Source organism: Numida meleagris, chromosome 6 (genome assembly GCF_002078875.1).
Source record: "Numida meleagris isolate 19003 breed g44 Domestic line chromosome 6, NumMel1.0, whole genome shotgun sequence".
NCBI lineage: Eukaryota > Metazoa > Chordata > Aves > Galliformes > Numididae > Numida > Numida meleagris.
The window spans coordinates 49,971,726-49,984,567 of NC_034414.1; the positions used below are offsets into that span (position 1 = coordinate 49,971,726).

The following is a 12,842-nucleotide window of genomic DNA, read 5'->3' on the forward strand; positions in this document are numbered from 1 at the left end:
TACAGGTCCGTGAGTGTCCCAGAGAGTTTACACTTGAAACTGAAGTGAAATCATAGAATCATAGAATGGCCTGGGTTGAAAAGGACCCCAAAGATCATCGAGTCTCAACCCCCCTGCCAAGTGCAGGGTCGCCAACCACTAGACCAGGCTGCCCAGAGCCACGTCCAGTCTGGCCTTCAACGCCTCCAGGGATGGGGTGTCCACAACCTCCCTGGGCAACCTGTTCCAGTGCGTCACCACCCTCTGTGTGAAAAACTTCCTCCTAACATCCAACCTAAATCTCCCCTGTCTCAGCTTAAAACCATTCCCCCTTGTCCTATCGCTATCTACTCTCACAAACAATCGATCCCCCTCCTGTTTATACTCTCCCTTCAAGTATTGGAAGGCCACAATGAGGTCTCCCCAGAGCCTTCTTTTCTCCAAACTAAACAAGCCCAGTTCCCTCAACCTTTCCTCATAGGAGAGGTGCTCCAGCCCTCCTATGAGGGGAAATGGTTAAGAGTACTGGATAGAAATGAGACAAAGCTTTTTTTTAATATTAAAGTGATAGGAACATTGAATACTATGCACCATCAGCCTGTGAAACTCCTTGCCATGCAGTACCGTTGAAATCCAGAATTTAATAGAATTCAAAACAATGCAGACATTTATATCAGTAAGAAGACTATTTTATTTCAGGGTAGAAAATACTAAAATGGGTTGGAAAAGAAAAAAGAGGTCATACAGTGTGTCATGTTTCAGCTTTTAAGATAAACTGAGTGAAGAGTTAAAGGAAGAATTTGTTATTATGGACAAATCCATTACTTCTTTCTGCAAGATTTTCAATAAGTTTCTCCAATTCGGCTATTACAGACTACAAATGAAGATGAAAAGTAGACAAGATGAGCATGGCAGATACCATCTTACTGATATATCAAGCATTAGAGTAAAGTTCCCTTAGAAGTACCTATGCAAAATAACCCTATGCTCCAAAGAGTGGTAGTTTCTTTATTTTAATTACTGCTCCAGAACACACACACATCATTATGTGTCTTGCAGAGTCTCAGTACCATCTGTACAGGACATCTCTGTGCATGCATTTTTAACAACACCAGGAGAACCCACTCTCTTTTTACTGTTTTCTAGAAACATTGATCAAAGGAGATAAAATGCAATTCAGGCTGTTTTAAACTCTGCTTTGAATTTGAAGAAAAGGTTTTGCATGTGTTCATCTAAACATTATGATGATTAATGAAGGTCAATGTTCGAATTCTGTCTTTATTCAACTGACGTGATCAAACCCTCAGAATAAAGCAGATTTTGAGTTCCTTGAATTGAGTTCTGGGGAAGCTGGTTTTGAACAGTTTACCTGACTTCTCTTAAATGTCTTTTGGCTTAGCTTTTTACAGTTTCTGTCTTTCATTATACAACAGCACTACGTTTTCTGGTGCTCCTCGGACATTAACAATGCTGTCTTTGAAACAGAAGATTCTTTCAGCAAGGGAGAACAGCTGATTTAGCAGAGCCTGCAAGAAGCTGCGCTTAAGATAGTGTGCACCTTTCCCTATTCCTGTACACCAGTGTCCAGCCTACTTGATTTACAGATGAGCTCTACAAAGTAGTTTGATGGAAGATGTCCAATGATTGGCTTTCGATGAGGACAGGAATTATGGGGTTGTTCTGGCTCATGATAAAACCCAAGCCATTTGTGGAGACAATTTAGAATGTTCAAAGCCAGATTTCTTATATTTGAATAATGAATTTCAATCTTTTTCTGCTCATAATTTTAAGTTTCTGTGTCCTTGCCCCAACCTCTGTTGGTTGATGAAGCCAGAGTCTTCATTTCCTTTTCCTTCTCTATCTTCAGCTACACTATACCTGTTTATGAGGATAGCTGGGGATCCCATTTATTGACATTTCATTTTGTTTCTTAAATTTGAGTCACAACCAAGTGCCTTTGTTGAGCCACAGATGGATATTGTGAGAGTGCTGGGTGTTTAGATGAGAGCTTTAGATGTTTCTGGTTGGATTCCAGCTGGATGTCCCATGCGCCCTGCCCAAGGATAAACAGGGCATTGTATCTGGCACATTAAATCAAAACATACAGAAACACCCTTCCACTGCAGCCACCCCTTACCTGGAAATTATAGCATGTAGAGGAAGGGAGGAGCTGGGAGAGGGAATATATAGTTGGATTTGATACTGCCTGTCTGATTCTAGACAAAAAAAATATTCTCAATGTAAGAAGCTGGCTTAGAGGAGGAGAGGAAAACCAGAACCAGTGCAATGAGTCAAACATTTATCTTCTGTAACAGAGGGCCAGTGCCAAGAGCTCTGTCTGTCCCCTTTTCTGACCAGTGTGCATGCTCATCCCCCAAAAGATGGCAATAACTGCTGGCACTGGCTTGTTGCATCTTTCTGGAATATATGCACAACTGTATCCGGCAGAGTTGCTGTAGGAAACATGAGCAGGTAATGGAGTTTGCAGAACTAGCTCACAAGACCCCAGGGCTGGTCTGAAGTGTTGTAAAACTCACTCACATTTGTGGGTCTTTTGCCATCCAAATGCACGCTGCCTTACCGTATGGCCATGGAGGAGCTGCTATAGGAATTTATAGTTTATTAAAGTTTAATATATTAAAGTTTAATTAACCTTTACCAAAGGCTTTTTTTTCCCCTCTCAAGGCAGAATTCTGTTTAATCTTTACCCCTCTCTTTCATATCACAGGTAGTGATTAATTACTCAATTGTGAAAGGACTGAAGTACAATCAAGCAACACCTACCTTTCATCAATGGCGCGATGCACGGCAAGTCTATGGCTTGAATTTTGCAAGCAAAGAAGAGGCTACTACGTTCTCCAATGCAATGCTGTTTGCTCTGAATATAATGAATTCACAAGATGGAGGTAAATTAGCAGCCACCATGCTCTTTATTAATCTGTGGCATTTCTATAATGCTTTATCATACCCACTGTAGTTACATTGTATGGCGTGTCATTATAAAACACGTTATCCTGATAAAAAAGGTTGGTCTCTGCTAGACAGCCTTTGTGTCAGCATTTGATGTAGCATGAATTGTACAGGAATTCAGATTTTATTGTCCTTACTTCCTTCCAATTCTTCATGGTACCTTAACTCACAATAGGAAATCAATGGCTATTTGGGAATACCTCAGCAGGCAGGTAGCCCCAAATGTTTTTTTGTGTTTATTGTTACACGTAAGTGGCAGAATATAATGTTACATAAGCAGAAACTAGTGTAAAATTAACAACGTTTTCTAAAAAACTTCTGGGGAGCTCATATTTCCAGTACGTCAGGTGTCAGCTGCATCTGATGGCTCCTGTGGCTCACTCTGAGGGTGCGACATTTTAGTTATTTAATGCAAAGTCTTATACTCTGGAAATTGATTGATGTTGTTTCTAAGTATTATATTCACTGCTGTTGGGGTTTGTGGTGAAGTTTACAGTTCTGTGAAATCGTTGTTGCAGCAGCTTGCAAAGGCCCAAGCTGTTGTCCTGGTTTTTCAGTGGAGATCAGATTCTGGTCTGTGATGATGGATTTAAGTACTGCCCTCAGTTACATGCTTAGGATCCCTCTGGAGTTTATGAGTTGAGAACAGAAAGCAGTCCTCATGTGGTGCCTTTTTTCCTAAAAAATGTACACCACAAACCTGTTTTCCTTTTGTGAACAGTGATTCAAGGATAACACTGTTTGCTGCCATCCCATTTTAGCAGCAGTATTCTTTGGGATGAGGCAGCAGCACTACAGAGGAGGCAGAGCAAACTGTCCACATTATACCAGTTTCCTCACTTGCAGATATCCTTGATGTGTTAGTCGTTCTTGTCTTCTGACAACCTTGCATGCACAAATATACCTTACTAATATGTATACTTAGAAAAGTTCATATTTTTTCTTTTGATGTATCCATTCATGCTATTAAGCTGACAAATGCTAAAGTCATGGAAGAGCATGCATTCTGTGCTGCCTTCAAAAGTAAAGGACTGAATTATGCCATTTTTAGCTGGAACTTTTTCAGCTCCAGTTGTGCCACAGAAGGAGAATTTCAGGAGGAAATCTGTCCAACACTTCCAATCCTAAGCATATGTGTATCTAAGGAGTGCAGAACTCTTTGGCTTCTAAAGGTCTCTCATACTTACTCAACGCTTTTAAATCACCAGATTAAACTCAAAATTTCTGATGCTTTGCTTATGGACTTGAGGCTCAGATTGGCTTAGCATCTGTAGTGAGTGCCTTTCTTCCAAAGGCTCTCCAGTTTAATTATTTTTTTCATCTGTCTCTTCCCCTCGTGGAGGTGGGGGCTTTGCATTATTTTGAGGCTGTTCAGGAGTAACACCCTGAGGAAACATGAGTTTCAAGATGAGTATGTTTTGCTCTTAGATTGAAATGAAAGAAACTATCTTAAAGTGTACTTGTCTAGAAATTTGAGACTTGACAGCGAAAGTGCATAATGGGTATAAAGTCAGATGTATTTTTGGATCTGCTCTGGCCACGCTTGTTTTGGATATTGCTCATATTTGTGGGCATGAATTAATGCAAGCAGGAATTCACACAGACACATATTTTGTATACTTTTTCAGGCACAGCCTCTGCCATCCATTCTGCTGCCTGCATGCTGTGTTAGGGCTTGATTTTTTGTATGCAAAAATCATTAGGAAAAAAAAGCTTTGAGGAAAAATCCAGATTTGAGGAGTGCATTTGTACACATACAACTGTTCACACACTAATAAAATACTTAATCATAACCAGAGTTAAACAGAAGTTCCCTCTGGCACATTTAACATTAAAGCTGCTTACCATAGCTATCTGCTAGCCATACAATTTGGGATATGCTACGTGCGCTGCTTGGGACGTGCTATTTCTATTGTTCACTTGTTTCATAAATCTCCACTGAGACGTTACTGTGTTCAAGTAGCGCTGATCTGCAAGCTGCTGGGAACTGCTTCTGGCTTCCATCTCCCTTCAATTCACTGCCCCCTTGTAGAGACTGAAATGAATCATGTTAGATTACAGCAGAAAGTCTGAGGCTGCATCATATCTTCAGCAGACGTGGAGTCAGGTATCGTAGCTAGACTGACACTGGGAAAAAAGTCTGTTCATAAAGCTATGGCATGGGTTTTTTTGAGCAGCACATTATGCTGAATTTGAGAAGTTTAAAAAATGGTAGCAGTACATGTTTGGGGGAGTTGGAGATAATGTCTAGGCAGTGCTGACTTTGGAATGAATGAGTCACTTCAAATGAATATACAGTTATGAATGAGAGTTGAGAGTCACTGTGCTGTCCCACTTCTTCCCAAGAGCCTCATTCACCATAAGTGCCTGTCTCTGTGTGTGCTGGTTGCATGAAGCATGAATGAACGCTAAGCCAAATGCTTTTTTCATTGCCTAAAGTTAATTGGGCTGAATCAGATCCTAAATCCAGCTGCTGACTCACAAGCCTATGTTAATCTAGGTTGCATGTCGAGATGATCCCAGGGGAAGGATTCCTCCCAGGAATCTGACGGCTCAGAGATTGGGGAAGCTGGGAGAAAAGCCATGGTCAGACTTGTTGTTGAGGCTTGTTTCTACAGGGGTGAACTCACAGAGGGTTGGCCATCTGATTTCTCAGTGATGCGATGGGAGCTGTATCCTTGAGGGTGGGGTAAAGAAAGTTCCTCACAGTGCAGGAACTGAATGTAGTATTCAGCTCAGTCGTGTGCTTTGTAGGGATGCTAATGATGGTGTTGGGAATAATAAAAATGAGATAAAATAAGAATAAAAAGGAAGTAATAATACAAATGTGTACCATTCTCCCTTTAGACAGTTGTCTCACTGAATCACAATTGTTTACCTGCTAACTTGTCTATATGCCCAATTACTTCTATTTCCTTACATGTCTCTTTAGTCTGTCTTCTTTTTTAAAATAAAATATGCAGAGTTGGTTCTGAGCCAACCTGCGAAATGAGAGCAAATGATAGCACTGACTTGCGCATCTCTTGCTTATGGTTGTTTAATGGTGTCATATTTGAGGCCATTAGTATGACAAATGCCTTCCTATTATTTTCTTTTCAATAGGAGTCCACTCTTTGAAGGCAGGCCTGTTTACTGGTATAAGTTACTTGATGCAAGGAGTATCTCTGGCCCACTTTTCACCGGCAGCTGGATTTCACTAGGGACAGAGCAGCATCCTTTCTTTCCCTGTATTTTGCATGGATAATGCTGGCAGGCTGTTTGATGTCTGCTAAGCAGACAGGGTTTGTGTTCTTCAGGGCTTACATCCTCCTGGATTTAACAAATGCAATGACAGATGGTAGCAGAACATGGGTATTAGAGTAGGTCATGAGGTGAAGATGTCAGTAAGTGTCTTGGATTTCTATGGTTTAAAGACTTGGTACCTCTTGGAGAAGGATGGAGAGTCTGATATAGGCAGCACTTGCCAGTAGGCTGAATATTGCATAATCAGTATTATATATTATGGGTTTTTTTGCTTTTCTTTTGATGTCTTTGTTGTGGGGACTTGAGCTGATATTGTTGACATACAATAGAAAAAAATCATTTGTATTTCTGAATGTAAATATCACGTACTGGAAAGCCTTAAGCAGAGGATAATGTTGCAGAGCTTGTTAAAGAGGTCAGATATTTGACTAAGTAGTGAGAAGTTGGAGGAAAGCATGGAGAAGAAAGTAGTGGAGGGGATCAAAATAAATTATTTCATTTTTTAAATTTTCTTGTAGGAAAGCCTTTTTTTTTGTTGTTCTGAGTATAAATGTCTGACAGACCACACAGTACAGATGTGGGTCACAGCTCTGCGCTTTCTAGCATAGAGCTGCACGGACTCAACTTGACCTCTGCAGGGAGTGCATTGGGGCAGTCAGGAGGATTCTCCCCCACTCCTTTTCTTCTGATCTGTAGTTTTGCTGGCTTTTCTTCTCCACCACTGTAGACTATTCAGAATATATTTCTTCGGTTCCCATTCCCATGAGTTGGATTTGACTACATTTTTCAGTTCGAGATCTTTTTCAATTCTGTCAGTTCTTCCAGTCATATCCTCATTCTGAAGTGAACTATTTCCGTATTACTGGAAAGAATGTGCTTGTAAAGCACTTTAAGCTCTCTTAAATAAGGATAGAAACAAAGGAAAGCATTGATTTTTCAAACAACAATAAACTGCCAGTATATAGTATAAGTTCTCTCTACTGGTTAGATGCCCAAAGTATTTGTAGTGTTTCTGTCAGCATGAGATGTGCGTGGTGATGATGGTGCATCAGATTTCACACAAAAGACTATGCAATTTTTTTAAAATATAATTTTGTAATGTTATATTCAGTTCATTTTTCTTTAGAATTTTTTCCAGCTAGTACTGCATCTTTGTTGATATTTCAGTGGCACTAAAGTTTAACTGCTGGAAAAGTCAGTCAGCTGTACTCATCTTCTACAATGCAGTGACTGTTTTGTATGATAATATTGCCCCAAAACTTCCCAGCACCACAGAGGACCCAGTGTGGGAAGACAAAAGACTACATCTTCATTACAGTATTGCATAATACATAAAATAACTCATCAGTAACGGACAGGACCCACCACAGAGTACAATCCCTGTTTGCAGCTAGCTGGTTCCAAAGCCTTTGTGGTGTAAAGGCATCATGCCTGATGCAAAGTGCTTCACATTCCATGCTGCAGGCTGCTTTCCCACATTATAAGGTGTGTTGGTGCAGATCAAGAAATGCTAAAAGGTGTATGCTGTGCACCTTGTACTTTTTAGTGTGCTAATAGCATCTAGAGACTGATGTAACCTCATATCATGTAGGTATGCTGGAGCATGCTGTTATGCTGCAGATCTTAACCAAATAGTCCTAGAAGTTGTTCCTATTTATGATGGAGGCAAAGAGAACTTGAAAATAACAAACTTTTAAAACATAACAAGTGTAAATATGATCCATGTGGTCAGATGCCCAGTGCTAGCAAAAATAGAAAGCCACAGGCAATGGTTAATTGGGTGCATGTTAAAAATACAAAAAGCATTTGGTTCATTAAAAAACAGATATTTCCTGGGGGAATAAATCTTACCCAACTGACATCTTCCAAAAGCACTAAAGAAAGGTTTAGATAAACAAATTCCACAATTTTTCCAGCCTCATGCTTTCTCCAGTTTCAATGTAAGCTTTAGCTGCTCAGAAATGCGCTGTAGATGGGGCAATTTCTAATCGAACTTGCTATGCTAAATTAAGTCAATGAAGAGAGAAAGAAAATTCAAGGAAGACGATGACCTTTTCCCTTTCATCTGCTATACAGTTTATCACTGGGACTGTTCTGGAAAAATCCACCTGAGATAAATAATCTTCTAGAGTATTGCTTACTAAAGAAATAGATTCCTGCAGATGATCATTTGTGGACTGGATAGAATTGATGTGTTACGTAGCAAAGAAGTGTGAATCTTCTTGAGCAGCCAGTGAGCAATGCTCTCCATCTGGTGGTCCAGTGCATCTTCAGTGGCTCTGAATTTGGAGTGATCTTGTGTGGAGCCAGAGGCTGGACTCTATGATCCTTTTGGGTCTCTTCTAATTCAGGATATTGTATGATTCCATGAATTTTTAAGAACTTGAGTACACTGCATAAGTTGAACCCACATTAAGAGAAATGTGTTTAAAATCATTACAAGAAAAGCAGATATCATTGGTGTGTTAAATGCTGCCTTTTCAGTTCACCCAGAGCTGGAAGAACTTGTTCCAGTGAGAAATGGCGAATAGGACTCATTAATCTCCCCTGTTAGCTTGGCTCCAGCTGAGTGGAGCACAGGATGCAGATTGCTTTACTTGTAGACAGATAAACTGGACTTGGAGGCTGCTTTCAGAATTACAACTGTAAATATCATTGCTGTAATTCATCTATCAGGAATTACAAACTGTTATTTAGTTATTCTGCTGTTAAGAAGTAGGCGTTATTTCTTCAGTTTCGAAATCCCCTAATGGTAGGTGTCCACAGCAGAAAGTTTTCCTGGACAACGAAGTGTTCTGCCAGTGTTATGCTAATAAAAGCCCATGGCATGTTGCTTGTAAACGTCTTAGTTGCTTTCTGCTGGATTCTCTTATCCTTGCACAGAGCAGCGCAGCTGCCCTCGCCCTTCTTGAGCAACAAAAGGTGCCTCTGTTCTTTGAATAGCGTAACAAGTTTAACGGCTCTTGAGGCTCTCACCGATGTTTTTACTGTACTGTAATCTTCAGCACTAAATGAAAACCACTTCAGGAAGGAAACTGTGTGGGGAGAAAACTGTTGAGAGATTTAAAGGAGAATTGTGCATGTTGAGAGGGGAGAGTCCTGCTAGCGAAATTTGCTAGCACCATTGCCCTCAAACCCTTGCTTTTCTGAAAGTGGTGCAAAACTAGCAAAGTTCCCAGAGCTCAGTGGTAAAAGACACAGTGTGGCTTTTTTACTAGACTCCAGAAAGTTTCAGATGAATATATTAGTTTAGAAAATAAAATTATTTCAAGAATTTGAGAAATCCAATGTTTTACACGTAAGCAGTGTAGGCCAAATTTTGGCCAGTGCTCTTTTGGAGACCATTTGTAGGATGTTTCCTTGCTTAACACGCCTCTTGATCCTCCCCGCTCTGTTTTGGTGTTAGTCTGGGCTCTAGACACACCGTGCCCTGTGTCAAGCAACGACCAGGACAGGAGCTTAGCCTTGAGCTACCCAAGTGCAAAAGCTGCCTTGCCCTTGGAGATGCTGAGACTCAGAAGCAGTGCTGCATCACTCTCCCTCCTCTTCATCCTCTCACCAGGGACAACGTGGTAGAAGGAGGAATATCTGTCTGCTCCTCCTGAGCTAAGCATGACTTTGGTATAGGATGGCACGGTGGGATATCATAAAATGCTGGAGGGTGGTAGATGTCAGCTCCCAGTTCCCATGATCCCTTGCAGAATCCCAGCCCAAGTGTTGCACTCTTTTCCTGATGCATCCTGTTCTAGTCTCTATTAAGCTGTGCAAGGAAAAATGGCTTTTTGTGATGGAAACAATGTTTTTCTATTTGCCTTAATCCATACTGTGCTTTGGCACATCAAGTCTCAGTGTATTTTGTTTTGTTCAACACTAATAGATCATGGGACATTTATTGATTGATTGGACATCTCTTTTCTTTCAGTGAAAGAGAAATTGCCCCTTGGGAAAGATTTGATATTTTTAGTAAACTTTCAGTTTTGTGTTCATTTTCTGTCATTCTGAAAGTGCTTCAATATTTTAGTGTCCTAGGATAGTCTCTGAAATAGCTTCATTCTAATATGACTCCATTTCTATCAGAACAAGAACTGCATTTGAGGAACGTGGTTTATCTTCCTATTCAGAACCAGCATGAGCTAGAAGTCCTGCAATTCTACTTAAAACGATGATGCTGTCTTTAACTCTGCACGTATACTGACAGCCCACTCCGCTCTTTTTGCACTCTTCCACACTACTTTAAAGCCAGATATTGGAAAGAATATTCTGTGAAATTGCTCTGAATACAAGAAAAGAGCAAAAACAACGTTGAAAACAAATTATTTTAAATGCTATGAGAGACATGCTTATTCTTAAAAGAAAAAAATGGCCAGGCAGTCTGCTGTTATGGTAGTTACACAGATCCAGGTTTAGGAAGTGATAACTGATAGGTATTCCTAACTTGAATAAACAAAAACGGATTGATTTTTAAGATGGTGCTGTGCTCCTGTACTCTCTATTTTTGGAAAAATTAACTATTGAAACTGCCAAGCTATTGTACTCAGCATGACATCTCCAACATTCTACAAGATTAGTAGGTATCTAAGTATACCTAACACAGGAATACTAGATTGTATTCATTTTGAATAATCTTGCAAAAATTGGATATTCTTATAATTATGATGTAGTTTAATTTAAGTGTTTAAAAAAAAACAAAAAACCAACCAAGAACGTAATTTATTTATATCAGTGATTAAATTGAGATGAGAGACACAAATGTATAAGAGTTACTGTAGGTTTTGGTTTATTAGTTGATGAGCTGGCAAGAAATGTGGCACTTCTTTATTTAGTAGATTTTCTGAATTCCCAGCTTGATGCCAATTCCTACAATAGCCTGTCTCTCTGCAATAATTCTTTAACTTCCTTAGCTACATCTCATTCCAAACAAGTAATAACTGTGTGACCACAGTCCTCCGGTTAACTGGAGTGGAAGTGTATGCATCTGTAGTACAGACTTCTGTATCTGAGCAAGGCTGTCTATGTGGACAAGGAAAAGACACAGATGCTCATAGGACATTTGTGTATGTATTTTAGCTGTCTCTACCAGGCCCCTCTTGGCAAAACAAGGCCTGTTTTTTTCCTTCACTAACTCATAAAAGATTGCTGTGAAGAACTCCTCTCAGCTATATGACAATTTTGTTGTCATCCTCTTCAAAATTCCTAGTTAACAGAATAATTAATTCTAATTACAGCTATAATTAATTAGTAATTACTAGAATAATTAAACTTCCAATTTAATTAATAATAAGCTATAGAATTTGAAGCGAAAGGACATAAACTGTGTTTCTAGTGGTGCTCCGTGAGTCTCCCTGGGACAGTTAGTGAGAACTCACAAGAATATATGTGTGAGTGTGCATTCACATGAGCAATGTTCGTCAGGTTATCACTTCTCTGACTGCCTGAGCTCTGCAAGCAGATGGTCTTTGTGCATGCAGATTGTTGTGTTTTATATAGAGGTGAACTTGGTATGAAATTCATGAGTATATGGATAGGAGTAAGTTGCTGGACCGAGAGGATTTTTCACACTTAATTGAAATAAAATTGATATTGTTATAATTTTTTTTAAATTATGCTTTCATTTCGTACCACAGTTTCTTGCATGAGCAACATTCAATAAAAATGCATTCCTGATCAAAGCACACAGCATTCAGGGCCACAGCACAGAGCAGTACAGTTAAGGAGTTTGGGCAGAGCCATGCAGCCCTCTGACAGCAGGCTGAGCTGAGAGCAAAGTCTGCTGTTTAATTCACAGCGCTGAGTGCATCGCCATATGCTGCTGCCAGTACAGCATGTAGAGCAGCTTCTGCCGCTGGCTGGTAATCCCCAGGGAGCTCACACAAATTCTATTAATTGCCTTCTTAAAGGACTGTGAGTGGTCATCCAGCATCTTGTTTTCCACCGAGACAGAGAGCCAGGAGTTGTAGGTTGGATGGCGTTCTGCAAACGACACCTCGGACTCGTGGAAATGGGAAGTTGTCATTTCTCCAGTTAATCTCAGAGAGCAAATACATCCGAAAATAGGATTTTAAGCTGAACTACAGTAATTGTGTACATTCTCTTTACACTCTGCAGAGAGAGGTCAGCTCACCTGGGGATGACCAGTGTGTTGAGGGAAGGTGGCTCAGCAAGCTGCCCAGCCCTGCGGCATGGCGGGAAGCGAGCCACGGGTGCGATGACACAGAACAGGCTCAGGTTGTTCTGTAATTCAGGAAGGAAGTCAGCTGCAAAGAGGTGATTTTGGTTCACAAAGTGCACGCAGCCTTTCCAATTGTACGTGCTCAGCTGCACAGCTGAAGCGAAGTCAGCATGATTCACGTCTGGGAGCTGCATTTAAAAATCTGCTCTAGTTCTACTGACAAAAAGCCAAACCCTGCAAAGCAATCACTGTCAATCTGATTTGCATGGATTGCTTTATGTGTTAGTCTTGATTAGTATTCTGTAGTGCACCCTGTAAAACATCAATTTTAATTCCGTTTCTTCCACTGCTGGTTTCCAGAGACTCCCTCTGGTGGTCAATGCATCGCCTGAAAAGCTGTGTGCATCCTTGTCTGTGCCATGCAGTGTGCTGCTGGAGGTAGATAACATGAGCACGGCAGTGTAAAGGAGAAATGTTCCCT

At 40.4% G+C, this 12,842-nt stretch overlaps 1 protein-coding gene across 5 annotated transcripts in view; it reads left to right on the forward strand.

The window, feature by feature from the left end:
- The window catches only part of EVL (Enah/Vasp-like), a 135,610-nt gene that overhangs the window by 77,834 nt on the left and 44,934 nt on the right, over nt 1-12,842 (forward strand). For all 5 annotated transcript variants that reach the window (XM_021402224.1, XM_021402223.1, XM_021402222.1 and 2 more), the window contains exon 3: nt 2,708-2,885. In XM_021402224.1, coding sequence (XP_021257899.1) covers nt 2,708-2,885 — 178 coding nt within the window. The remainder of the gene's footprint in view (nt 1-2,707; nt 2,886-12,842) is intronic.